Source organism: Pipra filicauda, unplaced genomic scaffold (assembly GCF_003945595.2).
Source record: "Pipra filicauda isolate LSUMZ 115617 unplaced genomic scaffold, ASM394559v2 scaffold136_size1984543_pilon, whole genome shotgun sequence".
Taxonomy (NCBI): Eukaryota; Metazoa; Chordata; class Aves; order Passeriformes; family Pipridae; genus Pipra; species Pipra filicauda.
Genome location: NW_024103840.1, coordinates 1,652,169 through 1,677,518, shown reverse-complemented (window position 1 = coordinate 1,677,518; position 25,350 = coordinate 1,652,169). Strand labels below are relative to the sequence as shown.

The 25,350-nt window shown below is 39.3% G+C and overlaps 1 protein-coding gene across 4 annotated transcripts in view; it reads left to right on the top strand.

The window, feature by feature from the left end:
• Positions 1-25,350, top strand: part of SPATA5 (spermatogenesis associated 5) — a 173,515-nt gene that overhangs the window by 45,188 nt on the left and 102,977 nt on the right. For 2 of the 4 annotated variants that reach the window (XM_027741612.2, XM_039378368.1), the window contains exon 14: positions 5,355-5,481. In XM_027741612.2, coding sequence (XP_027597413.2) covers positions 5,355-5,481 — 127 coding nt within the window. Of the gene's footprint in view, positions 1-5,354; positions 5,482-18,743; positions 19,913-21,045; positions 22,554-25,350 lie in introns of those variants that run through there. The other 2 variants (XM_039378370.1, XM_039378369.1) reach the window with 2 other exon arrangements.

Below are 25,350 nucleotides of genomic sequence, written 5' to 3'. Positions count from 1 at the left end.
TGGTGTGAATAATAGTCATTGAAATTCTACCATACATGTGGTACAGCATTCACAGGAGTAAATTTGGCCCATATTATTCCATAATGATGAAAGAGCCTGCTTTTTTTCCTAACTGGCGTAGCAGTGTCCATTCTGCTGGACATAATGCCCCAGTGCTAGAATTTTTGAGTGAAAATTGATATCTGGGAACATCCTGCAATTACTGTTTTTCTTGTAATGCTATTGGAGTAGATTATTTTAACTTTTTTTTCCTCTAATGCTGTGGAAAACCTTAAGCTGCCAAAGCCGTATTTCACCCGAGTTTGTGAGGGAAGGAAATAAAACAGTGTGACAGTTAATTATGATCACGGCAGTTGGACTGAAAAGCTGGACTTGGCAGGTGCTCCTTGCTGACAGGTTCCCCCTGCAAAGCCCTGACAGAAATGTCAGACTCAATAAAAATCCTTCAGGCTGTGTGAGCGAAGTGACTCTTGCGTGGGAGTGTGCTGGCAGGGGGCTTTTGTACTTTGGGAACCTTTTACCTCAGTAGTTCGTGGAGAGGTGGAGAGTCCTGCCAGAAAGGTCTATTTCAACCTGTATTAATTTTTTTGATACTGGCCATTTTGTCGTGTCAGTGACTTTTACATTTGTTTTGATATGAAATTGTTTCCAGAGATTTCGGTGGAAGAATTATTTGAGGTGATACCACGTCCACAAGTATTTCTAAAGCCTATAAATTTTGATAGTGATTGCAATTCTTTAGTTAGGGGGAAAAAAATAAAAAAGGCAGGTTTTGTCTGTATGTAAATCTTGCCTGATGGGGCATATTGGAAAAGAAGGTGGGCTGTACTCCCTTCTCACAAAATCTGCATTATAGATTTCAGCTACGTGGAGATTAATCCCTCTGCAGTAATTTATCCCGGGTACTTCTCCTGACATCTGCCTCTTTGACGTCCCAGCTCTGCCTGATGTAGGGTCAGCTGTGCAGGAGAGGTGTTCTCCCAGACTTCCTCCTGGTTTTGTAGCTTCACAGTTGTTGTGAATTTAACAGCACTCAAAATGTAGTTGTGTGAATGAATATTCCCTGCATTTCTACACCCAGGATTATGCAGTGTAACTAAATTAGGATCCTGATTCTGCAGGTCAGGTGTTTCAGGCAGGCTTCAGTGCTGCTGAAGTTAGTGGTGGGATGAAGAGCCATTGGTTCTCCTTTACAAGATTTAAGTGGTGATGGAGCCTTAAATACATTTTTCAATGAGAATGACATCTGGTGTTCTGAAAAAAACATTCATTCCACGGCTTTGGAAGTGTTCTAGATGGTCAGATGATGCCGATGTATGTTTGCTTTAGCTCGCAGTGGTGATGCTAACCAAATTTCATTGTGAGGTGAAACCACAGTGACTGCATTCTCAGACTGTTTTTAGTTTTCTAATATTAAAAAATCCATTAAAGGGCAGGGCGAAAGAGAAGGAAATTAAATAAGTGAAAATGTACAAAACAAGAAGTCAGTTGCTGTCAAAAAAAATGCCTATAGCAAGAAGGGTAACAGATTTAAATATGATTTCATACATCTGGCTATGTCTGGTAACAAAATCTCCTTGGCTTGAAGAACTATATAAGTGAGTGAACTGTATGTACTCCTTGATGCAGTGATAGAATCAGGCTGTGGTTGCTTTTATATCCCCAAGAAGATGTATGAGAGTGGCTGAAATTATCCAGGGGGAAATTTCAGTGCCCACTGCTGTATGAATCCAGCTGGCTAGAAGGGTCTTTGGATAAGGCCAAAGGAGATAGAAATAAAAGCTGCTGTGGAGAGCCCTCACCTGCTATATTGAATTGAGAACTGGTGCTCATGATCTCTCAATTCTATCAGACAAGGCCAGAATTAATTCTGATTAATTGTGAGGCTTCGGTATACTTGCAGAATGCATGATTTATTCTGGCAAAATGTGTATTGGGAGTGCCTTTAGCTAAAATAAAATACTAAGAACAGGGTTGTCTTTCATATTCACCATCACTAGTCTGCTTTAACCCATGAATAGTCTTACCTGACAGGCTTTTACTATTTAGGAAGCTTCTCTGATGGTCAAGTGAACTGCCTGTGCAGGAGCACACGTGCACTTGGTCTGAGACTGGTGTGTGCTACACTTGCAGGAGTAGCTGAAATATCATAGAGGGGAGGATATCTGACTCTGACTGTTCTAATAAAGTAGTAAGCAAAGACATTTTTTGCCTTTAAAATTCCTTCATTGAGGATTTTAAATAAAGAAGGGTTGGCAAAAAATTAGCTCATAGCCTGATGTATTTCATTAGGGCAACACAAGAGGTTCCTTGAAATTCCCAGGCCCTTCTGGAGCAGCCAGACTCCTCTTTGCTCACACACGTTTTATTTTGGAGTTGAAGGTATTTCTGGTTTGGGCACGTGCACACATGGCCCTGCGTGGATTATGTGAGGGGCTTAACTCTGGCTGCCTGGATTTGCAGGCGGCGTGTTGACAGGAAATTAGTTTGTACCAGGACGTGCCTTTTGAGGACTATTTCCAGGCAGTTGTGATGATGACATCAACACAGGGAGGTCAGGTGGAGGTGGGGGGGCAAAGGCAGCCCCTTGGCTGGGAGTTGGTTTTGGCAGTGCCTCCGTGGGACTGGAGGGTTAATCATCATTTGTTTCTCTGGCTGCCGTTTGCGTCAAAAGGCCGGGCAGCCTTAATGAACGTTGCCTGTGTTAATTTGAAACCCTTGCTGGGAAATCATGGGAAAATGGAAAAGCACATAGTTGTGTGTCACCCCTCAGATTAACAGCTTGGGCAGCGCTGGAGCCCTCGGTGTGGCTCTGGTGCAGCTCCAAGCAGCTGGGAAAGAGATCGCTCCCTGTGCCTGCCTGGGGTTTTTATGGGGTATCCTGTTAAGCCAAAAGCTAATTTACTGTAGACTCTGTGCTAAAAATGGTGCATTGTGTGACAGCTTAGTGAACTATGTAAATAAAAGCACTGAAAGTAGAAATCTGTGGTGTCATAGGACCCAGACACCTTGATGCTGGTTTTATTATTGATTTTTTTTTTGTGTGTGTGGGTTTAAAATTATTTACTCCACTTTGAAGAGACAATAATAAAGCCCCAAATAATGTACAGGTAGCCCCCTTCATGTTTAAGCTGTATTATACCATCACTGATTGCCTAACTGCAATTTTCTGATGATGCCTGAATTGCATGAAAGTCTTTGCAATGTGCATTCCCCTGTAACAGTGGGGGTTTTCTTTAGGATAAATACTTCTTTAATGTGTTGTGGGGTGTTTTTTTTTTTTTTTTCAGCCTGAAGCTTGTAAGAGGAATGTTTATATTGGGGAAAGATGTAATATCCGTTCTAGCCACCTCTCTTTTAAACGAAGTTTTGGGGTTTTTTTAAGGGAACAAAGAAAAGTTTAGCATCTCCTCCAAAGACTTCTACCTTCAGGTCATCTTATATAATGTTAGTATTTTGGTCCCAGTCTTATAATTATTTTTTCCTTTGACTAGCATTTTCTTGTGCTCAGTCTGTTGGGTATAAAGTTGAGTAAATGTGAAACTTATGCAAGATGGGAGGCCTGAATCTCTGCTGAGACTAGCTAATGTTACAAAGTTGGTTTTAATTTCCTTTAAGCTTTTTGTCCTTCGAAAAGCATTTACTATCCATGTCCAACACCTGAAGTGTTTTATCACACACAGCCCTCTATAAGTCACTGGGACTGTGACCCGTGAGTATGTTAGAAATGCTTTAATATCACTTGGGAAATTCTAATGTGCCTGCAGAAAACCCAAAAGCTGATGACCATGTAACCCAAGTCCCTTCTCTAATATTTCTTAGCAACCTAAATATTCTGTTAGCCAACATCTATTACAGCTCCTCAAAGATGTTTTCCAGACTGGGTGTGATAAGTTTAATGTTTTGCACTGGAAAATTACAGAACCAGTTGTAGGATGGGAAAGTTAGGGAATTTTTTTTGTAGGAGAGCTGTACAGCAGTGATGGAACCATTAGTGTTCCTTTGGCTCTGGGACGTTTGGGAAGCCCTGTGGTTGCAGGCAGGCTGGTGGTGGGTGGCAGTGCTGCAGCAATATATGTGTTTAATACCTATACAACTGTATTTGTGTGCTCTCTATCTGCTGGAAATAATTGGAGCACTTATATTTTAATATATTTAATATATTTATTTTTGGAAACTAGCATTCACCAGGATTATGGTATTGTACTTGTGTGTGTGTGTGTGTGTGTATAGGTGCCTGTATATCTGTATAAACATTAAAGAGAACTTTTGGGAAAGGATTTGCAAAAAATCTGAGATTAAATAATTATCTTAATCCTCTGTAGATTTGGCTTTGTTTTAAGTACCAGACTTCTTTTTGCTTCTTAATGTGACGTTTAGAGCGATCTGGAAGAATGGGAGAGACTAATTTTTTTTAAATTGTATTGCAAAGAGCCTGTTTAAAGGTAGAGAAATGAAACCTTCCTCCGTGCAGCAGAGCCAGGAACAGTCCTGGAAGAGCTGTTTCCCGTTGGTGAAAGATGATGTAGGTGTGTTCATGCCCATCCACAGGGGAAGGCTGTGTCAGAAACAGTGAGGCTTTGCTGTGTGCTAAGAGCAGGACTCCTGGTTTCTGGCAAAGAAGGATAAACCCCACATTTTTGGTGCTATCTGGCAATCTCCAGCTGCTTGCCCCAGCCTGCTTCAGCTTCCCTGCCCCTGCTTAGCAGAGGGAATGCTTTATGCCTTGTCTGCATAGGTTTTTCACATGTTGGTGATTTCAAAACTGGAGTTTTCAGGTTTTCAGTCTTGGGGTTTTTTCCTAGTATCTGGAAAATCAGCTGAGTTAAAGGACTGTCAATGCTATTATGAGACAGTTGGTCAACACTCAATTTATTCTCATTTGATGGAGACAGCATAACAATGTAGAACTACTCTGCAAAACACATAAGTGCCTAATTTTTTATGCTGCATAGGGTGGTGTAAGCACTCACTTGGATGATGCTAAAAAGGAAAGTTTGTCTGACTAGTTAAGAAGCTGCATGAATTCAGTTATCTAAACAATGTTTATTCCAGAGATCCACGTTGTGTTAAGTTCTTTACAACCTTCATAGCAAGGCAGTAAAAAAACCAAAAAGCTGACTCAGTTATTGAGTACCGAGAAATAATTTGAAGGACTAAGTCTCTGATTTGCTGCTCACTTGATAAGACTGTTTCAGAGATTGAAGGCGAAAATAAAAATGAGAAAGAATTAAGATAAAAAGATGCATCTCTGTAAAATAAAAAGAACAGTATATCCTTTCCTTTCTCCAGTTTTCTAGGAAGAGAAAGCTAATGCTGTGACTTTTGTTTTGTTTTGTTTTTTTATAAATCAGCTCCTCAGGTGCAGGCAATGTAGCAGACCGTGTCTTGGCTCAGTTGCTGACGGAAATGGATGGGATAGAACAGCTGAAGGACGTGACAATTTTGGCAGCTACAAACAGACCGGACATGATAGACAAGGTACGAATGGATGCGCTGTTGTATATCCTGTTCCCTTAAAAAGACCAGATTTTGGTATAATTCCATTCTCTTTTACTCTCCAAACTGTTGTCTGATCAATTTAATGATTGAGAGTAGAAGTTTGAAAATGAAGACAAGGCAAAGGAATAGTTCATGTCCCTCACTTTTTCTTCCTCCCTACAGAATTTTTACCAGAAACAAAATGTTTTGCCATAGCCTTAAGTATCCGTTTCCTAGATGAGATTTTCCTTAAGTCAAGCTCATTGAACTTGTGCAGCAACATTTCTGTCAAACTGCTGCCGTGGTTTTTGCTTCTGTTTTGTTTGTTTATGCAGGAGTTTGCTGGAGTTTGTTGGTTTCATTAGTTACTTCCTTTCAAGAGATTAAATATCTCCTCAGTGCCCTTATCCTGCTGCCAGCACTACGGTTTCCAACTGTAAACAGTACAGTCTCTCCTCAGATCCTGCTGCAGCTCTGCTGGCGTGACAAGAACATGTCAAATTTGTAGAAGCTGGAGGGTTGTAACACTTACTGCAGAAAAACCTCCAAACACAAAACCAACCCAGCAGCCCTCTAGAAAATCCACTTTAAAATCCTCCACCACTGCTGTGTCTTCTCACAGCTAAGTGCAGTAGACGGGTCAGTCTGAAGTGATTTCCTTTAAGATACGTTTTGTAGTGTTGGTAAGGTTCTTTATTCCACAGCTTTTCACCTTCACAACATTAATGAATGTGATGACAAGTTGATGAATTTAGTTTTCCTGATCTTTTTTAGAGTTTCTTATAAGTTTCTTAAATAATTCTCACATTTTAAGCTGCTTCTGGAATAGTTTTTTTCTGTTTGTCTTGGAGCATTCAGGCATAAAATACACATAAGTATGGTTCATATACCAAGGAAGTCTTGAGAAAAAACCTTATATTTTGGCTCCAGAACACAGACTCTTCCCTATTGAAGGAAGCCACACAGCTGATGGAGACCTGACAAAGGCTTATTTAGAGCTTACTTGTACACTGTCTGTGAGCTTGCCATGGCAAAGTAGAGCTAGCAAAGTGTTTTCAGTAAAAGGTGATAAAACTGATCAGCGAAAAATATACTTGTGCAAAATTGAAATTGTCAAAATTTCACTTTTGTCAGGTTGATTTCAGTTTTCTTTAGTGGCTGTTCTTCAGAGTCAGACTAATCTGAATTTGAAAAAAATCTGTTTGTTGAACAGAAGGGAAATTTCCTTCTGAGTCAGTTCACCATTGTACTGTCTTGTCTCCATCTCTACCTGGGAATTCAGTTCCCTGCTGTTCTCCCTTTTGCTGGATTTCTCGTGGGCACACAATGAATGCTGCTTTCTTGTGTTGTAGTTTTTAATTGAAATATTGACAATATTGGAACAGTACAAGAGTTGCCACCCTGCAATACTAAGAACTGGATAGAACCTGAGTTACTGTATGCTGTACCTACATCATTGATGCGAATCCAGACCTCTTAGCCTGGGATATGATGCATAAAAATTTAATGTCTTCTGTACATATGAATTTTGGGGGGGTGGTGAACTTTTAAGAATGAACAGCGCAGTTTTGTTTGGATGCCAACATATCTTATGTATTCTTTCCCCAAGTAAAGCTGATAGGCTTGACTCTAAATATAAAGGAAAGGAGAAAGTTACAATGAGGCAGTGCTCCCCACAGTAGCAAGCTGTGTGATTACAGGAATTTTATTAGCAATTTTAATAGCCACAAATGGCTCCTTTATATTTTTATTGAAAACTCTTTTCACCAGATATAATAGGAAGTAAACAAACAAAAGAATTCTAGAAAGCATTCACCTAACAGAGTAGCAGAGCAAAAGTTCGTCGATCTGGAGGAAAGGGGATTTTAAACTGTGATTTAAAGGGATCACATACTTCATCCAGACCAAACAGGCTGTACCAGGCCACCACTTTCTCCTGGGTCCATGCAAGATTTGCAGTGCATAAGTTGTACTTTTTCCCCCTTCCCTGGAAAAAAGAAGACTGACACCAGAAATCACTTGTATTGTGGGCTTCGCTTAATGGGAAATTTTTCAGTGTGGGCTTTCAGTTTACTTTTTGATTGCTGATCCCTTTGGAAAGGTAACATTTTGTTAAATTCATATTTTATATTGAAATAATCAGTTACGTGTGACAATTAACTGAGTGTCCTGCTTTCATAGTTATATATGATGACTACACTTTAATTTTTAATGCACAAACTTTACATATGTTATAAAGGTACAAGGCAGTCTGTCTTCTCTACTTCCAAGGACTAGGAAAACGTCTGGTATACTTTTTTGTGACTATTCTTTAGCTTTTCAAACCAAGAAATGCTTGAGGAATGTACACTTTCTAAGTTTTATGTGCTTACAAAATTGGTAACAATCCATCCGGCATCTTCATTTACGTGGCTGCTGCTTAACTGACAATTCTGTGATGATTAATCTTTTGCAATTTGAAAACAGCACTTGGGAATATCAAATGTAAGAGTATTCCCCAGAGCCTAGTGCAGACTTCATCATCCCTGCAAACACTGCAATATGTTGCTTTCAGTTAGTGAATAGATTTGAGTCAGACTTTATAAAAGGTTATGAGTAATGATAAACTTGTTTTGACTTGTCACAGACATCTATTAATAAGGTAATTTCTCTGAGATGTCATGATTGTATTGAAATATTATTGCAGCCTTGTGTCCTGTGTTTGTAGCATTCAGATACTTTGCATCTCATTCATGTGATGCTGGAAAGGCCTTGGAATAGCTTCTATTTTTCGTAAGAATGCAAAACCAGCATGTACTGTTTTCAGCCATGTATGGTACAGAAAGTGATTTCTCTTGGAAGGGAAATATTCTGGAACAAGATGTTCTGAACATTCTTTGAAAGTGATACAGAAACAAAACACTCTGAGTCAGTCATAATAGTAAAATCTTTCCTTTTATTCTTCATTCTATAAGCAGAATTGATGAGCAATAAGTGGAAAAACTACTTTTTGTTTTTGGTGACTTACCCACTCAGGAGTGATTTTTCATGCCTAAAATGTGTTGCAATAACTTTATGGAGCTGCTTGTGATTCAGAGTTTGTCTTTTCCTGTGTATCAGCCTAACCAGAGATCATTCATCCCCACATAAAAGTAAAACACTGTGAATAAATTGCTCAGCTTGAAATTAAACATTCTCTCCGGACATACATGTGTATAGATTTCCAGGTGTGGTCTGACAGATTTCCGTGGAAGAAAACCTAGACCAACTCATCAGGATTAACGTGTCCTGTTTTTAGTTCTTCAGTGGAACCTGCTTTCCTGGCCTTTTAGCGCTGGGCTTACTTTATGTGAGAAGGTTGAATTGCTATCATTACCTTCCCATGCAGATATTTTTTTCCCCCCCTCTTAAAGCAGCGTTTCAATCTCCATTAGCAAGGGTACAGTGAAGGAAGGGAGACTGTCAGATCCCCAGGGACCTTGGTGAATGTTTTAGCACAGGAAGCAAGATGCAAGTTGCTCCTGCATCAGATAGTTTTACCTCCTGCTGGGTCAGATTTGAATGTCAAACACATTAGCTGTGATGTAAAACACGAGGTGCTGAGCGAAGTGAGGGCCTGTGGTATAGGGTGACATCCTGGTGCTCCTGACAGCTTCAGTTCTCCTTATCGAGGGGTGCAGAAAAGACTATCCTCAAATACGCTATTTGCATAAGAATGACAGGATGTGATAGGACAAATGAAGATTAATGGGATGCTGTGCTGTCAGCGTTACCCATTGTCTCCAGATTGATGATGGTCTGGATTTTGTCTGTATTCATGGGCTCCAGTGTAGTTTAAACCAGAAACTATCCTGGTACCTTGAATACTGAAGAACTGAATCTTTTGAGTGCTTTGTTAGCACGGGAGGGCTTGGCTCCCCATTTCCAAGCATCCTGCTTGTTGGTATAAAACCATGTATTTTGCATATTGTGCCAGTGCAGAAGATTTTTTCTGTCTCTTTTTGCATGTTTATTTTGCTTTTTAAAAACTTCCTACTCCCTGGTCTTCCTCTTCACCTCCTCTTCCATCACCTGCTAGTTTTGCTGCTCTGTTGACTTCGTTCTATTAATGATTGGGTTTGAATCCAGCTTATTTAGTTTAAGAGCCACGTGGATAACACTGAGTTTTCTGTTCGGGTTACGTGAACAAAATAAAACAGAACTGCAGCTGATATTCTTCCTAGCCACTGCCAAGCATGAGGAAAGGGAATAAAACTCCCTTCCCCCATGGTTCAGTTGGATTTGGAGGAGTCTTTTGGGCAGAGAAGTCAAGCAGAGGTTTATCAAATTGATCTGCCCCTCAAAATGTTGATTACTATGTAGTTATGGGACAACCTTAATTTAAAGTGGCTTGTTTTGATGAAAATAAAAAATGCGTGATAGAACCATTTGGCAGAATCAGTAAAGAAATTATAATTTCTTGCCTGCAGCAAAAGTAAATAATCTTTCCCCTTTAAAAACATCAAAGTTCAGTCTTTCTGAAGGCTTATGGAAGAAATTCAAATATTTAAGTTTGCAGTTTTACAAGTTAAAAGGAATAGGAAAGATTCCTGCACATTTATTCATTATTGTCTGGAAATGTATATGTGCTGTTTTAAGGCAGGTGAGGCTACCAGCATGTTAGCAGTCAGATGCAGGAGCACAAACCTCACTAACACATAATGCATGTTTTCCTACTTAGGTATTTGTGTATTTGGGATTTTCATTTTGGTCAGATGCATCTTACAGATGGTTCTTCCTATGCCACAGCTTTAACTTGGTAGGATTTCCATTTTCCCAAGTATGGTGTAGTACTGTAAAGTTGGAAACCACATAATCCATCAGTCATGTGTCTTGCAGACTCCCAGGCAGGAAAGGGGGATAAGTCTCTGGCTATCCTTTCTCAGCATCGCATCTCTGCAGATTCCATCCAGATTTGGAAGACAGGGGACCCAAAATTGGATGCTTTTAGGAAGGAAATGGTGCAGGGACACTTAACTGCATCACAAGAATAGAACAGGTGGGAAAGTATTTCAGAGTAGGAATAAAAGTAAGGGAATGCAATTGCCATGTCTCTCCACACTGCTGAACCAGTAATTATTATTTTTTTACTTTAAATGCTGAAATGCCTCTCTGCTTGTCAAAGGACACTCCTCTTATTCTTGTAAAGCCCTGGGATTAAAAACAGAGAGCAAAATTTCGTAGGTCTCCTTTTCAGTCAGCCAGCACCTAGAGTACTTACATCATCTTGCCCAGGTGCAAGTGTGGTTCTTTGAAATAACAGAAGATGTGGGATTTCTTTTGAAGACAAAATTGTTCTGGAGCATATAATAAATTTTCAGAAAATGAAGCTTTAGGGAAGAATGATATCAAACTACATGCCATTGAAAAGAGGATCTGATATTCTAACATAGTTTCACAATTTTGGCACCATCACATTTTCCATCAATGGGTTTTCTCTTGTACATGTTTGAGTTTTTCCTCTTAATTTTCTTAAACCTGCAACTCTGACTGGGGCAAAGAGATGTGCTGGAAGGTAGCTGTTTCTCAGAGGTTTAACTTTGCCTTTATTTATATCAGATCTTTAGACTTTAGGGTAATTATGAACTTAATAATTTATTTTTTAAAAGCAGAAGACTGAAAGAGTGAATGAAACCATCTAAAAGTTGTCACATGTTCTTTTCGCCTGCCAAACTGAAATGGCAGAATAGGCACAGTTGATGAGCAGTGCTGTTTGCTGACCAGGAATTCCAAATCGATGATTTGAGGCTGGATTGCACAGTGAATCCATAGTCCCCAAAGAACCTGACCACTCTTAGTATGCAGAGGTAGTTTTGGGGTTCATGTACATGTATATGAAATTTCTCTTTAAGTCAAAAACCAGGTTTTAAGATTCACCTGAATCTCCCTCTCTCCCTTCCCCCCCACCCCCACCTCCTTCCTCACAGACAAAAACCGTGTTTTCTCATGAGTACAGCAAATAAAATATTTCCAGGTGTGCAAAAGTGATTTTTGTTTCCAACTATTCGATTGTCAGAGTGTGGAGGGCTGAGTAGTAAATCAGCCTTAAGGCTGCTTCGCTTTTAGAAAACAAAATCTTAGTGGTGACAGCTGAAGAGCACAGTGACTTTTTCACTCAAGATTTATTACTTGCCTGAAAAGAAAGGTTGGAGGCAAAACTTGCTGGGCTGCATACTTTCTCCTTTAGCAGATACACTACAGGGCCAGGGTAAGTTGGCTTTATTTTGTCTGTGAAAACATACATCCAAACAATGTATGTAAAAATATAATAGTTTTACTTCAAATGGAACAGAAAAGTCAATATACCTGCTCTTATTCTTTACAGTGGGAAGCATTCCTGACATGGACTCTGTTGTGTATTTTAGCATCACTAGTATTTCATAAACTTCCCTGCAGCGCATGCCAGAAAAATTACTTGAAGGTATCAAAATGTATTTATTTTATTTGGAAAAGTACAAGGATGGGGAGGTAAAGGCCAGAGTTTGTTCTTATTCATACCTAGACTCATGAAGTCCAGATGAAGAACACAGTGTGTTAGCAAGCCTCCAAATTAACAATGAAGTGGGAAATTGGAAAGGCTGTCAGATTTGTGTGTGGTGCATAAACACCATCCCTCCAATCAGTCTGTAACTGCCATACCAGGTGGGGATTCGGGTTTGTGGTTATTCTTTTGTTTTGCTGCCTTTGTGTGGGTTTTTTTACAGTGGCGTGGAAATGACACTGCATTTCTAAGATAACCTGGAGACATACAGGGTTAAAATAAATCATGCCTCTAAAAATAAGCTGCATATGAGCAGTACATGTAAACTGGGTGTAAATTCCAAACTGTTGGGCGAGATCAACTCTAGTGTGAGTTTAGTGACAAAGTAAACTATTTTATCTAGAGAAGTAACACTAATTTTATTACCAAGTTTCATGTACCTGTGCAGCAGCTTTTACCTGCTAAAACTTGTGTGTGAGCTTATAAAGGTTTGGGTTTTCACTTCCAGGTTTGAATTACCTGAAAACAGTCTGTGTGGTGATAAACTCTTCCTTCTAAATCCTTTCAGTTCGCTCTTTTCTCACTCAATTCCCACTTTGTCAGTGTTTGGGCCGTGCAGGGGAGGACACAGCCGAATATCTCCCCAGAGATATGTGGCTTGTCTGGGTTCCCATGGGAGCATCCTCAGGAGCTGTCAGGGCTGTTGTGGCTTGAAACGGGATAACGGCGCTTTATGGCAGAGAAGCAAAGCACAGCAGGGCATATCCCACAGTCAGCCTGTTGGATACCATGAGTTGTCTTATATTTAACAACCTTCACTAGGATAGTGATAACAGTTCAGGAAGAGACATTCCAAACAGTCTTGTTTTTTAAATATTTATGGGAGTGATGCTGAGAAGGATGTGAGCGTAGTACTGGGAGCTACAGAAGCTCGAGGAAGGGCCGCAATTATGGTACTTGGGCTGTAGCCACAGACACATTTAGGGCTTACTTTGAACTTGGTCTTCTGCCCAGCTTTCCTCTTTGTGGATGCAAAATGCACAGTGTATGTGTAGTTTTTTTGTGTACACTGTATTAAAATAGCATTATAGGGGGTGTTGTGTTTGTTGAGCACCCGTGAATTAAGAACTGCCACGGGTAAGATTGTGTGTACAATCCCAATTCATTTGCCTTTGTGCATGCAATCTTTATTTACATTAATTAAAGAGGCATGCATTGTGCATGATTAATTATATTGCATTAATTTAGAAAATTATTTTTACAAGTCATTATAATCGCCTCTTCTTTAATTACATTAATACTCACACTTCCTTACTTTCAAGGGCTTTGATTTACACTGTTTAAAATCAGATGAACAGTCACTTGTTTCTGGGAGGAGTAATCAGATTACATTATGTGGTGTCCTGCTGAGTTTTCTGGTTATCTGGTTACTGACCTGGATATCAGCAGTACAGGACCCTCTAGGTTGGCCATAGGAAACCCGTTTGCTTGAAATAGGTGTTAAATTAACAACTTCCTGTTTTTTTGAGGGTTCTACTGTGCAAGAAGGGACCTTTTACCTGTTGTCCGGGATATTTTCTGACAACAAAAGAGTGTTTTGCCCCAGTGTCCAGAATCTTGGTTTTCAATGTGTCCACTCTTTGTATCAGGCTTTTCTTTCTTGTGGACTCAGTTCTGATGTCGTCTTTCTCTTCCTTCTTCTTACCTGGATTCAAATGACTCCAATAGGGAGAGAGGTCTCTTACCCGCTGTCATTTTGGGAGCCTGGATCTAGCATGATCTGCAGACTCTTTGAACCTTGGTAGTCTTTGAGTGGGAAAAGCTTGGAAAATATACTTGCGGAATGCCAGGAAACCTCACAAAGCTTTTTCAGTTTGAGGTGTTTCAAGTCCTCCTAATGTAGTCAGATCTCAAGACCTCTCTCCAAAGGTTAGGATGACATAGTTTTATTTTTATTAATTTTTAAAAACTGTAAATAAAGCGGCATTTTTCCTGGTCTCCTTCTCATGCAACAGCTGAAATGTTTTGACTGGAGCGTTACAAAACAAATCAGTGAAGGCAGTCAGCCAGCTTGGAAAGGACAAGAAGGTCAAAGCTCGGAATAGCATAAGCTACTAAATGGATTATTTTATAATATAAAATGTTGAGTGACTTCTATATTAACTGCTGATGCTTATCTCTCCCCTAATAGGGTGGAAGCTGTTCCAGTAAAATGGGGAGTTGTGGTGAAATAGGAGGCCCAGCATTGTACGTGTCACTGGTTTAGTGTCGGTCAGAATGAAGGGCAGCTTGGGAGGATGGGGTGGCCAATCTACAGTTTCATTGTTTGGTTGTACCCTTGAAAGTGGTGACCTTTTGACTTTTAGTTTTGGGTTTAGGAAACCTCTGAACCTCAGAGCCTTATAATGAGCAAGTTGGAATATGATCAAGCTCTTTACATTAGTGAAGGACTCTAAAGAGCTGCTGGATTTAGGGATTAGCTGAGATATGCACTTGTTTCTCAGGAAGGATATTAATACTCTTTTACTTAAGATTCCATATGGATATTAGATGCCATCGTTAGTCCTTTCAGCTGGTTAGGACCATTTCTTTCTTTGTGACATTTCTGTGGGGAGAAGGAAAAATAGGACATCATAGGCAGAATTTCCAAGAGTTGATTTAACTTTTTATTTTGTTGAAGGAGATCCAGCTTTAGATTCTATTTACTCATCAGTGATTAAAGCTGAATGTCTTGCACACATGACTTATGTACTCCTAGGGATGAGTAGAAATACCATTCCTGTTCAGTACATATAACACTGAAGGATAATAGGTTTGTTCAGGAAAAACAGGTTCTTTCTATAAGAGCTTAGTTATTAAAAAAAAAAAATCTTATCAAACTAAATGCAGAACTATAATAATGTAGCATAAGAGAAAAGGGAACAATCTGGGGGTCATTGGTTAATAATAAATCATTTTCATAAGCTGTGTGGAAGGATTGGTGTGCACAGATGTAGAGTGCAAAGCTAGGGCTCTCTCCATGTCCAAATAAGATGTTAACATCTCCTGTGAACATTGGACACTTGTTGGATGACTGTTTAGGTCACTGGATACCTCAGGGTTGCATACGCCAACGTAATTTAATAACAAAATTTTGAGGGTTTGTTTAAAGCTCTGTATGATTTGATGTATAGACAACTGAAAGAGTCTGCTCAAAATCACAACAGTGTGCTAGACTTTTAGGGTAACCTAGAAAAACGTGCAGTCAACAAGGTATTTGAAGCTGATTGAGAGTGAAGTGTCTGAAAGTTAAATGAATATTTTGATTGAGTGGTGCCAGGCAATGGCTGGCAGGACTCAGTAGTTCTGGAAATCTGAAGTGACTACTTCTTTTGGGGATTGTGTCTGTTTCATGTTCCTACTTTGTTGAGGAATTTAATTGAAGAAGGTGTAGTTACTTCTTTTGTTTTAAATGCAGGTGTATTCCCTGCATGGCAAATCAAGCTTTGTGCTACAGAGAAGCATATACCTGATATATGTGCTCTGAATGCACTTTATAACAATATTCTGATTGCTGTTTACAGCATCTTCTTGCATTACTGTTCCAGTCAGATGCTGGAAAAGATGATTTTGGGAACTGCCCATTTTTGTGGGTGGTCATGTGATATTCTTCTATGCAGAATGAAGGGAGAGTCAACTGTTCCTAAACAGAAACTAATGTTTTATTCCTGTGATCATCCTCGCTGCCCTCCTCTGAACCTTTTCCAGATCTATTACATCATTTCTGAGAAAAAGGGACCAGGACTTGTGAGTGCAACATGGGTTTGTATGGGTTTGCATGATGATGTTTTCTGGTTTGACCTTTACTCTTTTATTAGCAGTTCTGAATTTTTAACACTTGAATTGCTTTTCTGGCCGCTGCCAAGAACCGAGCTAGAGTTTTCATCACTGTCTATTAAAACTAGAAGTGGTAATGATTCATCTCACAGCACATCCGTTTATATACAAAGAGAAGATTGAATTTCCCATGGTCGCTGCTTTGCGTTTACTTACATTGAACATTATCCAATTTCTAAGTCTCCTGAGAGTCTTGGACGGTTCTTTACCCTCAGTCTTCATCTCTGTTGCTTTGAATAACTATATCATTAGAAATTATGGCTCCTATATGAGATCACTTCTTTGGTATTAAACCTCATAAAGGAGATGTAAATTTTATACAGGAAAAATGGATGTGATGAAGGGGGTCTGCATTGTGTCGCAATAGAGAGGTAACAGGAAAGGCCTCTTCCCTGCCAGTACATGCTGTTATCTACAGACAGATCCTGACAAGCACATTTGGACTCTTACTGAGAACAGAGGAATGAGAGGTAAAACATCACACAGTGTCATGAGCCTGAGAGAGTTTGTATTCCTTTGTACTATTTTACGTTGGTTCTGGAAAGGAGAGGAAGAAGAACAACAGGGTGCCACTGGTTTTATGTCTTGTCAGAAATGACCGTGATAGGTGAGCCTCAAGTCTTGGTATTGATTAATTTCTGTAGATTTATGTTGATTAATTTCTGTAGAATTAAGTCCTGTGACTAAGAATAGTAGGCAGCAGTGCACACGGAAAAGTGCTGAGTGCCAGCCCAGTCCGGGGGAAAACACACACCTGACAGTGGCACAGAAAATGGAGGGATCCCAGAGTCAGGCCTTGCAGATGGAGAGAGTGTGCTCTGGACTGCACATAGCTCAGCTCTGTTGCAGAAGTTGTTTTCCTTAGCAGTGAATATTTTCTGCAGAAGTCACGGAGCGAGGAGAGGCGGCATTAGCTGGTTTGCAAGGCAAGTCTTATTCCATTACTTAACAGGGAGGCACGTGAGCTATGTAAGCAAGCACACACGCCAGGGTGTGTGTGCTCATCAGTCACCATGTGAGGTGTGTGTAATTGGCAAACACACACCTTGGAACATGTTCCTGCACCTATAAAATGGCCATTTAATTTTAGTTTTATTAAGGAATGTAAATACTCTGTGCCAGCTTACAAAATTCTCCTTTTTATATATAAAATTGAAACACTGTTCTTTCATGCATTTAATATTGAAGTGTGTTAAAGTCTTTAAATACCTGTTTTAGTGCTTAAGTACTAGTTTGATGTGATACCTGAGCTTCTCTGTTGTCTCCATGCACTAATGATGCTGTTTGAGTGGGTGTGAGGAAATGTAGCTGACTGCATCCTAGATTTCCCCATTGATTCCTATTCCTTGTGCTCCTCTCGGCTTCCCCACCTGTACTTAGAAACAATGCATTTCCCAGGGGAGCTGGAGTTCAAGCCTTATTCTTCACCCAGAAACACTGGCTACAGAGGCTATTACTCTTAAATAATAGTTCGATTCTGTGCACCAGGAGGGGGGTATTTTATGATGCTCTTTCAACTGTCTGACTGCTCTCCAGAAAATGCGTTGCGAAGGGATGGAAGAGTGCAAAGAATCGGTGTGATGTGGAAATAGGTTGTGCTCCTCACTGCAGTTATGGCTGTGTCTACTTATACTACCTATAGAAGACTGACACCTTCTTATTGATCTATCAATATCTCCTTTGTGCGTCGTGCACAAGAGTGATGGGAACAAAGTGAGGCAGCTGTAATTGCTGTAGGCGCTGTAATTGAGGAATTAGGTGCAGTTCTGTCACTGCTTCTTGAGAAAACTGCTGATTAGCATTCACAGAGGACAAAATTCTTCCCTCTTCTATGACTGTGCAAGCCTACTGGGTCTGAAGAGATTTCAGAGTTATGGCTGAAAGGAAAGTCTTGTGTTTCCTCTTTTCGGGTTATTTTTATTTTTAACTTAATTTTATTTCTAGTGGACAGAGTAAGGAAAGGAACGAAGCTGCCACTGAAGGTCCTAGATCATGTCCAGGATTTGTACAAGACTTGTTTTGTAGAGAATGGGACTCTGTCCTGTCTTTGTTTTCCATGTGAAAATAGAGTATGTTTCACACAAGATGCCACATCACAAATAAAGAAAGTCTTTAAGCAGATGCATTTCCACAACAAAGGCATATTTTGATGTGATCTGCCAGCAAGGCTGTGACAGAACACAAATAATGTGAGCTCTTGGAAAAGGAAAAATATTAATTGGAACCATTAACCTTCTGAGACACTGAATATGTTTTGAAATAAATGCTTTTAATTAGTACTGTTCTAAGAGAAGAAAAGTTGTGGTTTGATTCAGAATCGCCAGAATTTGTGTACCTGGCGTGCCACCTGAAGTTTTGGGCTCGTAGAAAAATCCAAACTCATTATTCAAATGGCAGTCTGGTTTGTTTTGGTTTTTTGTTTTGCTTCTGTGGTAAGATTTCCATGGCTTTACGTTTTATTCATGTGGGTCTTATTTTCATAAAAATACTGATACAAAAGACCTTAACTTGCAACTCTTTCAGTCCATGCTCAAACTTTTACAACTATTTTCTTTTCCCATAAGCCGAAGATTGCGTTTGTTTCCACCACTGGAATCATTTATGTATAAGCTTTACTTTAAAGCCGAGCATATATTTGAATGTTTGTAGAACTGGAATTATAGGAACTAGAAAAAGGTGACTAAATTCAATATCTGATTAGGCAGAAACGTACCATGAATACAAACTGGGCTGAAATGATTATTGTTTTGGCAACTCTGAACCCTGAGGGTTTTAACATTGTCTGCTTACATACATTCAACATATTCATACAATATATGTAAGTAATAATTATTTTAATATAATCACTTGTTTTTTCTTCTTTTCTCATGCAATAATGGCGTGAAAGAGCTACAGGTTTGCTGAAGGGAAAGATTGAGAAAAAAAACCTGTGGGATAAAAGAGCTTTCCCACCTCACCAGGGATGAGGGAGAGAGTGAGAAGAAACCAGGTACTTTCTCAGCCAGGTGGCCCTAGTGCCCTGAGATGATTACTTCCTGCACAAGTGTCATCTTTCTTAAGAAACTTACATGAGGCAAAGCTGTTTTTGTCAGGACATGTGTGTCTGAATGCTGCCTTGTACTGATAAAAACATAGTGGGTAGAGAAAACCCACTTAAAGTTCTGTCCTCATCCACAGTGTGATCTGTTCCAGAAAGGCTGGTAGGTGTAACTGTATTCACATCTTGATTCTATCATTTCAGCATCACCAACCCGTTCAGCTCTTGTTAGGTGGATGCTACCTTGAAGGAAAGAAACAGAAAAATGTGAGGGTCCTGAAGGTGAATTTGGTTTCTTTTCTCTCTCTGTGTTTCACTGGGATAAAATGAAACAAACACTATACATAATATCAAATACTGTTGTGGCAAAATGGATTGTTGCAATGTTCTCCCTTGTGGAGGAGCATAAAGGTAGTCCATTACTATTCTATGTTTTCCTTGGGTTTTTAATACTTGCTTCGACTGTGTTTCCCTTTCCTTTTAGGAGTAGCTGTTATACCTGATTCTCTGTTTCTTACTATCACAATGTTAATGTGATAGTACATGATTTTGTTTCAATAGCCATCTTATTTATTCACATGAATTTATTACATTTTCTGTGCTTGCTTATCTGAAAATTACCTAAAGGATGCTAAATATCTGGATGCTCAGTCTCACTTAATTTCTTTAAGCATAAATACCTGTTATTCTCTAATTTCTTTGTTACTGAGAACTGGAAGAAGAAACACTGAACATTTTGAAAGTTTTGTGCACATGTTTTTAAATGACTTTTCAGTTCCCAAAACATGGGATCAGCAGATGGCAGTCAAACCAAAGTTCCATCTGTTGCTTGCACGGAGATTTCCAAATTCCGTGCCTGTAGGAGAAAGTGGAAAGAGAGAGTGTGTGACAGAGTTGTGTCACAAGAGATATTCTTACACATTTGTAGATAGATGCAGCTTCGTCAGACCTTAGAAAAGAGGAGCTTTGATTTCTGTCTGTCTGGGATTTGCATGTGGTGTTTGCTTCAGGTCTTTGGACTCGGGAAGCTCTGGAATTTATTTTTTTTTTTTTTCATCTGTGGATGTTTTTAAAAGAGCAAACTGGTGATTAGGTTTTCTCACTTATGTTCTAGAAATCTGTCTACTTAAAAATATTTTCTTAGTCAAGATGTGTGAGGAAAGAGCTTTGATTTTCTACCTGGACTGTCTGTCTCACTATGGAGTAATGGTTTTTTTATTGACCAGTTGATTTTTTTAAAAATCAAAAGTGTTTCTCTAATTCAAGGTGGTTAATGCTTATAAAGAAAAGAATATTTTTTAAATTTTTTACTTATAGCTTCCTTTTTTTCTGTAGAATATTAGGTAAGTTGCTGAAGACTCTTCAGTATTATATGATCTTTTTATTTACATCCTGTTCTAAATAGTTGTGACACTTGTACACCAGTACAGCTGTACTTAAATAGTTGATGGAGTAGTTTCCAAAGCTGCACCTTCCATATGACACAGTTATTCCAAGGCTTAGTTGCTGAAAGCATGAGAACTGAAAGGAGTTGCAGAGTTCAAAGTATCATTATGCATTTATTGTACTATTATTTTATTATATTTTCATGTTTTTTCACTTTACAATGTATCATTAAACTTCAATCTTTGCTTTTTCTCATGCATATTGCAAATTTTGTTCTCTGTTGTGTTCTCTCTGCTATTAGGGGCGGGGTGGGGGGAAAGCCCTAAACCAAAACAAGCCAGTGAAACAAAAAACCTTGTGGGAAAAACACTCAAAGGGTTTATCATGAGTCAGTATTTTCAGTTCACACTTCACATCTCCCTTTCCCCTAAAGGGATTAACACTGCCTATTAATTGAAGAGCACAGTTTATACTAAGCATTATTTAACATATACTGGTGGAATTACTGTACTTCCTGTTTTGTATTCACAATAATAGGTTTCTGAAGAGTTGCCTTTGTATAAATACCTCACTGACATTTCAGGCAAGTATATTCCTGTCTTGGAGTAAGCACGAAAGAGTAATGTGCTGGAACACTGCTAAAGAAGGAAATCTCTTTGTGTTTCATAAATGATACCCCTAAAGCCGTTTAAAAATCCATGTTTTTAAGTGACAGCTATGCACTGGGTTTGTTTCTTTATGTTATTCTGGCTTGAATTGGTTCTAGGAAGCCACAAAGGGAAAACTGTAGCTTCGGCAAGGAATCTTCTCCGTGGCTGGAGTGCTTTGCCATGGAAAAGCAGATCTGCAGAATGTGTCAGTGTTAAAAGAAAGTGAAAACTTCATCATAAACAAGCTATTAATGCAAGTACAAATTTTCTTGTATACCTCTTAGCCCTCTTTAAAGTCACTTGCAGAAAATCGGGGGGCCGGGGGGAGCCCAGGGAGTAAAGTTTTCCCCAGACTTTGTGTCCAAGTTTTGTCTGTAGTGGTTGTGGAACTGCAAAGTTCTTATGATGGCCAAAACTGATAATACACAATGGAGATCAGGTCAGAACTAATTAGATTTTATTATCAAAAGTCATTTGCTAATGCTTACTGACCATCTGGTTAGTTCTGAAATTTTTTTGGGGTCTCTAGAGATGGAGAAAAAGATTAGAGATAATGGTAATAGGGACTTGTTTTACATGAACATTAAAATTAATGGAAAATATTTATCCTCTCTTAAGGGGTTGAAAGGTCTCTGATAGTGTTTATATCTATTATATATTTGTTTAGGATGCACAAAATTTAGACTAGGCTGTATCACTGGTTCTGTTCTCTTTACCTTTTAATTAGTTTTTACCATATTATGTAGGCACACCACTGCTCTCCAGGATGCCTGAAGTGGATTCTTACATTCCAAAATACATAGAAAAAAGTAAACCAACAGGAGGATAATTTTTTCTCCTTCAGATTTAATCTTCTAGTTGTAGCTTTACATATATGCCAGTTAAAATCTCTGATAAAAATACTGCAAAAAAAATCTTGTGTCTTTCATAATCTCAATTTCACTTCAGTTTTCATCAGATCTGTAAATGACACCCCAAAGATATCGTGTGTTTAATCCTGAAGTCGTCTTCGTCCTGTTTTATAGTCTGAGAGGAAAAAAAATGTGGGGAATTTCCTTTTAAGATACCCTTGTTTCCTGCTTTCTCTTTAATCTCCATACAAGATATGCTTCTCAGAGAAGTGTCAGCTGGCAATTACCAGCAGCAGCAATGTTGGTGTGTGCAGGCCCTGAACTGAAAAGATATTCAATCACTGCACTTTTGTGCAAGGTAAGGCAAATTGCACACAAACTTGAATTAACAGAAATTTAAGTAACTTGGCAGTAAATCTCCCCTGTGCTCCAGTTTTGATTTGCCTGCCTGAAATCCTGCTCGTGTCTGGTCTGCTGACAATGTTTGCCCAGTTGTGACGGTGCTGGTGTAGCTGAGTGTCCCCAGGAGCTGTATTTCTCTAGCTAAGCTGGCAGAAGACTCTGGTACAGATTTTCTGCTGATGTAGCTGCACCTTTTCCCTGAATTATGTGAGCCAAGCAAAGCCAAAAAAAGAAACCTCAATTCTTTCTAATTCTTTGACTGGTGTAGTATCAAAACCTATGTACCACTAAAGAAATAATGTCCGACATTAACCACTCTTAAATATTTTGGGCTCACTCTTTGTTCTGGGCTGACCTGTCTCTTTAAGTTTTCATAACAATGTTGCAGATGATTCTGAGGTTTAAAAAAAAAAAAAAAAAAAAAGGAATAATTTGTGTAGATTAAATCAAGCCTCTGAAAAACTCCAGGCTCTTCATCTTTGGAGCATTGGTGATGATCCAAACAGGAGGATTGCTTTCCCTGGAAGGATTCACCTAGATCTGGCCATGGAAGATATATTTGCTCAGCAAATTTAATCAGCTTATCACAAAATTCTGCAAGCATCTTCTCTGTGTTTTGGGTAGTCTGGACAACATACTGCTTTATGTGTGTTAACTGCAGTCTCATTTCCCATGATGTCTGCAAAGTGCAAGCTGGACTTTGGGCTTGGGGAGAGGGAGGAGGTAAGAATTCTGAGGTCCCTTCACTGTCCTTTGTGGCAAAGAAAAGAGCAAAAGTATCCAAAAAATACTGGTGTCTTGATTGAATGTAAATTCTCTGCATTTCATGGTTGTCATGGCACAGGACCACAGACAGAAGGCAAGCAAGGAGCGCTCACCCTGTTTGCAGATGACATGATTGAGATGTTGCTTGTGGTTGCATTAAATGCTTGTGGAGAAGCAGAGGTCTAATTGTAACTGTACCAGGGCTCTTAAATAGCATCCATTTAGTCACCCAGACTTTGAGAGAAGTCTGTATTTGGTTGTGATGCTGGTAACCACTGCACCACATTCCTCCTTAGGGGCCAGAAAAAGAAGCCAAGTCTTAAAAGAAATGATTTCTCTACTGCCCTGCAAAGAGCAGCGTAATCCGCGGGCTACGTATCTGTGGTAGGGTTTTCAGGCTGGTCCATGCACAGAATAACATCCTCCTGCTACCACAAATTATTCTCATCGTCCACATGGAAAGTGTCTGGGCTGTGGATTGGCTATTTTAGTAGTAAAAGCAGAAAGGCTCCTTGGAGCCCTGGTGATTGACCAGGACCGTGTTACATCGGGCACCGTACGGGAAATAACCTGTCCCTGCCAGCCCTAAGAGGTGAGGGCCCCGAGTTGCTGCTCTGTCAGCAGTGTGCCACGTGATAGACTCTCTGCTTTTCCTTGTGGATAGCTTTAAAGCTTCAAAAATAAAACATACATAGAATCTGATAAAAGACACTTTTAAGGTTGTAAAGGCTGATGCTGGGAGTTCACCAGACCTGCATGGGCAGCTGCAGCTTTATTTTGTTCTCTTTTGTATGTATGTTACAGGGTCCTGCCAGAGATTTCCCGAGCACCAAGTGCTTGTTTGAGGGATTACTTATGGATGGCTCCGTGCCAGTGAAAATATCTGCTCCGAGCACAGCAACAATCAAAAAAACAAACAAAGCATTAAGATATACACTGAGCAGTATAGGGAAGATATAAAAATAGTTTAGTGTTTTGCTCTGGGATGGAACAATGTGGTCAGTGCCCATACAGTGCTGGGGAGGAGCTTCAGAGATCTCAGTTGTTCAGGGAGGACAACAATTTTCAGATAAGGGAATGTGTCTTTTATTGTTATAGTTTTCAACTTGACTGCATGTGAGTGAAAAAAAGGCAAAAGGGAATGGGGAAAGAAGATGGAATAAAAATATCCTTTGTATTCCTTGTAACTTGAAGGAGATATTTCTGTTGAGTGGATGAGTGGCTGCCTGGTGACTAACAGGGCTAAGAAAGTGGCTAACGAAAGAACTGAATTAAAAAAACTGTCAAGGAGAGACATAGCTCATAGTAATCACTGCCATATAGTGTCACCGAGGTAAGCATCTTAGCCAGGTTGCACAATGGATTTTCTATTTGTTCAGGTAATAAAGTTATCCAGATTTTAAGAAGAAATATTCTATAAATGTGTTTTGTCATGTCTATGTTTCAAAATGAATGTAAGTCCTTACAATTGATTGTATTAGTCACTCACTGCTTCCTGGAGTTTGGAGGAGCCTCAGCAAGTGGAAGCTGAAGGTTTTGATACACAAAGAGCAGCAAAGGTGGTCGTCTGTGTTGTGGTTCCTTTGCACAGCACATTCTTCTTTATTTGCTGCAGTAAATGTGTGGTAATTTACCCATCCTGATTGAGTCATAAGCTGCCTTGCAGGGAAAATGTGCATTCCAGCCACCATTGCAGGGAACCTGAAAGATAAAACGTGATCACCGCACATAAAAGTGTAAAGGAAATGCAGCTTCTTGTCAGATGAGTCATGGTGGTTCTGAGTCTTAAGTACATGCTCAGCTTGAAGGATGGAAAGTACCAGGTAAGGTTTCTTCTCTGACAACAACCCCTCTGTCAAAGGTACGTGTGAAATGACACGTTAAAATAGGTAGGTTTTGTATAATAACGGCTGCTTATTTTCTAGTTTAGAGCAGTTTTTTGCTTTATACAGTTCTTTATGAGAGAATATGTTGTTGCAAGCTTTTTTATTATTATTTTACTTTTATTATTGGTTTTATTGTGTTAGCTGCAAAAATATTGCCAAATCCTTCATGGTGAGCTGTAACAAAAACACGTGGGATTAATCAATATGTGAAATAATATATATCATTTCACTTTTATAGGATAGGAATCCCATATGTGTGTGCCAGTTAATTGTGTTCAAGGAAAACTTTCCTTTTCGTTGCTACTTCTCACAGAAGTAGAAATAATATTATAATGCATTTTTAAAAATCCAACACTTTACTCTGAAGGTAAACTGAAACCTTTTTGTTGATTTGTCACCACACTGGCAATTAAAAGGGGTAAAAATAAGAACTTTTATAGGCAAGCAGAAAAGCAATGAAAGCTATGCCCAGTGTGCAGCAGGTGAATATTAACATGTTAGTAGGTGCAAATACCTC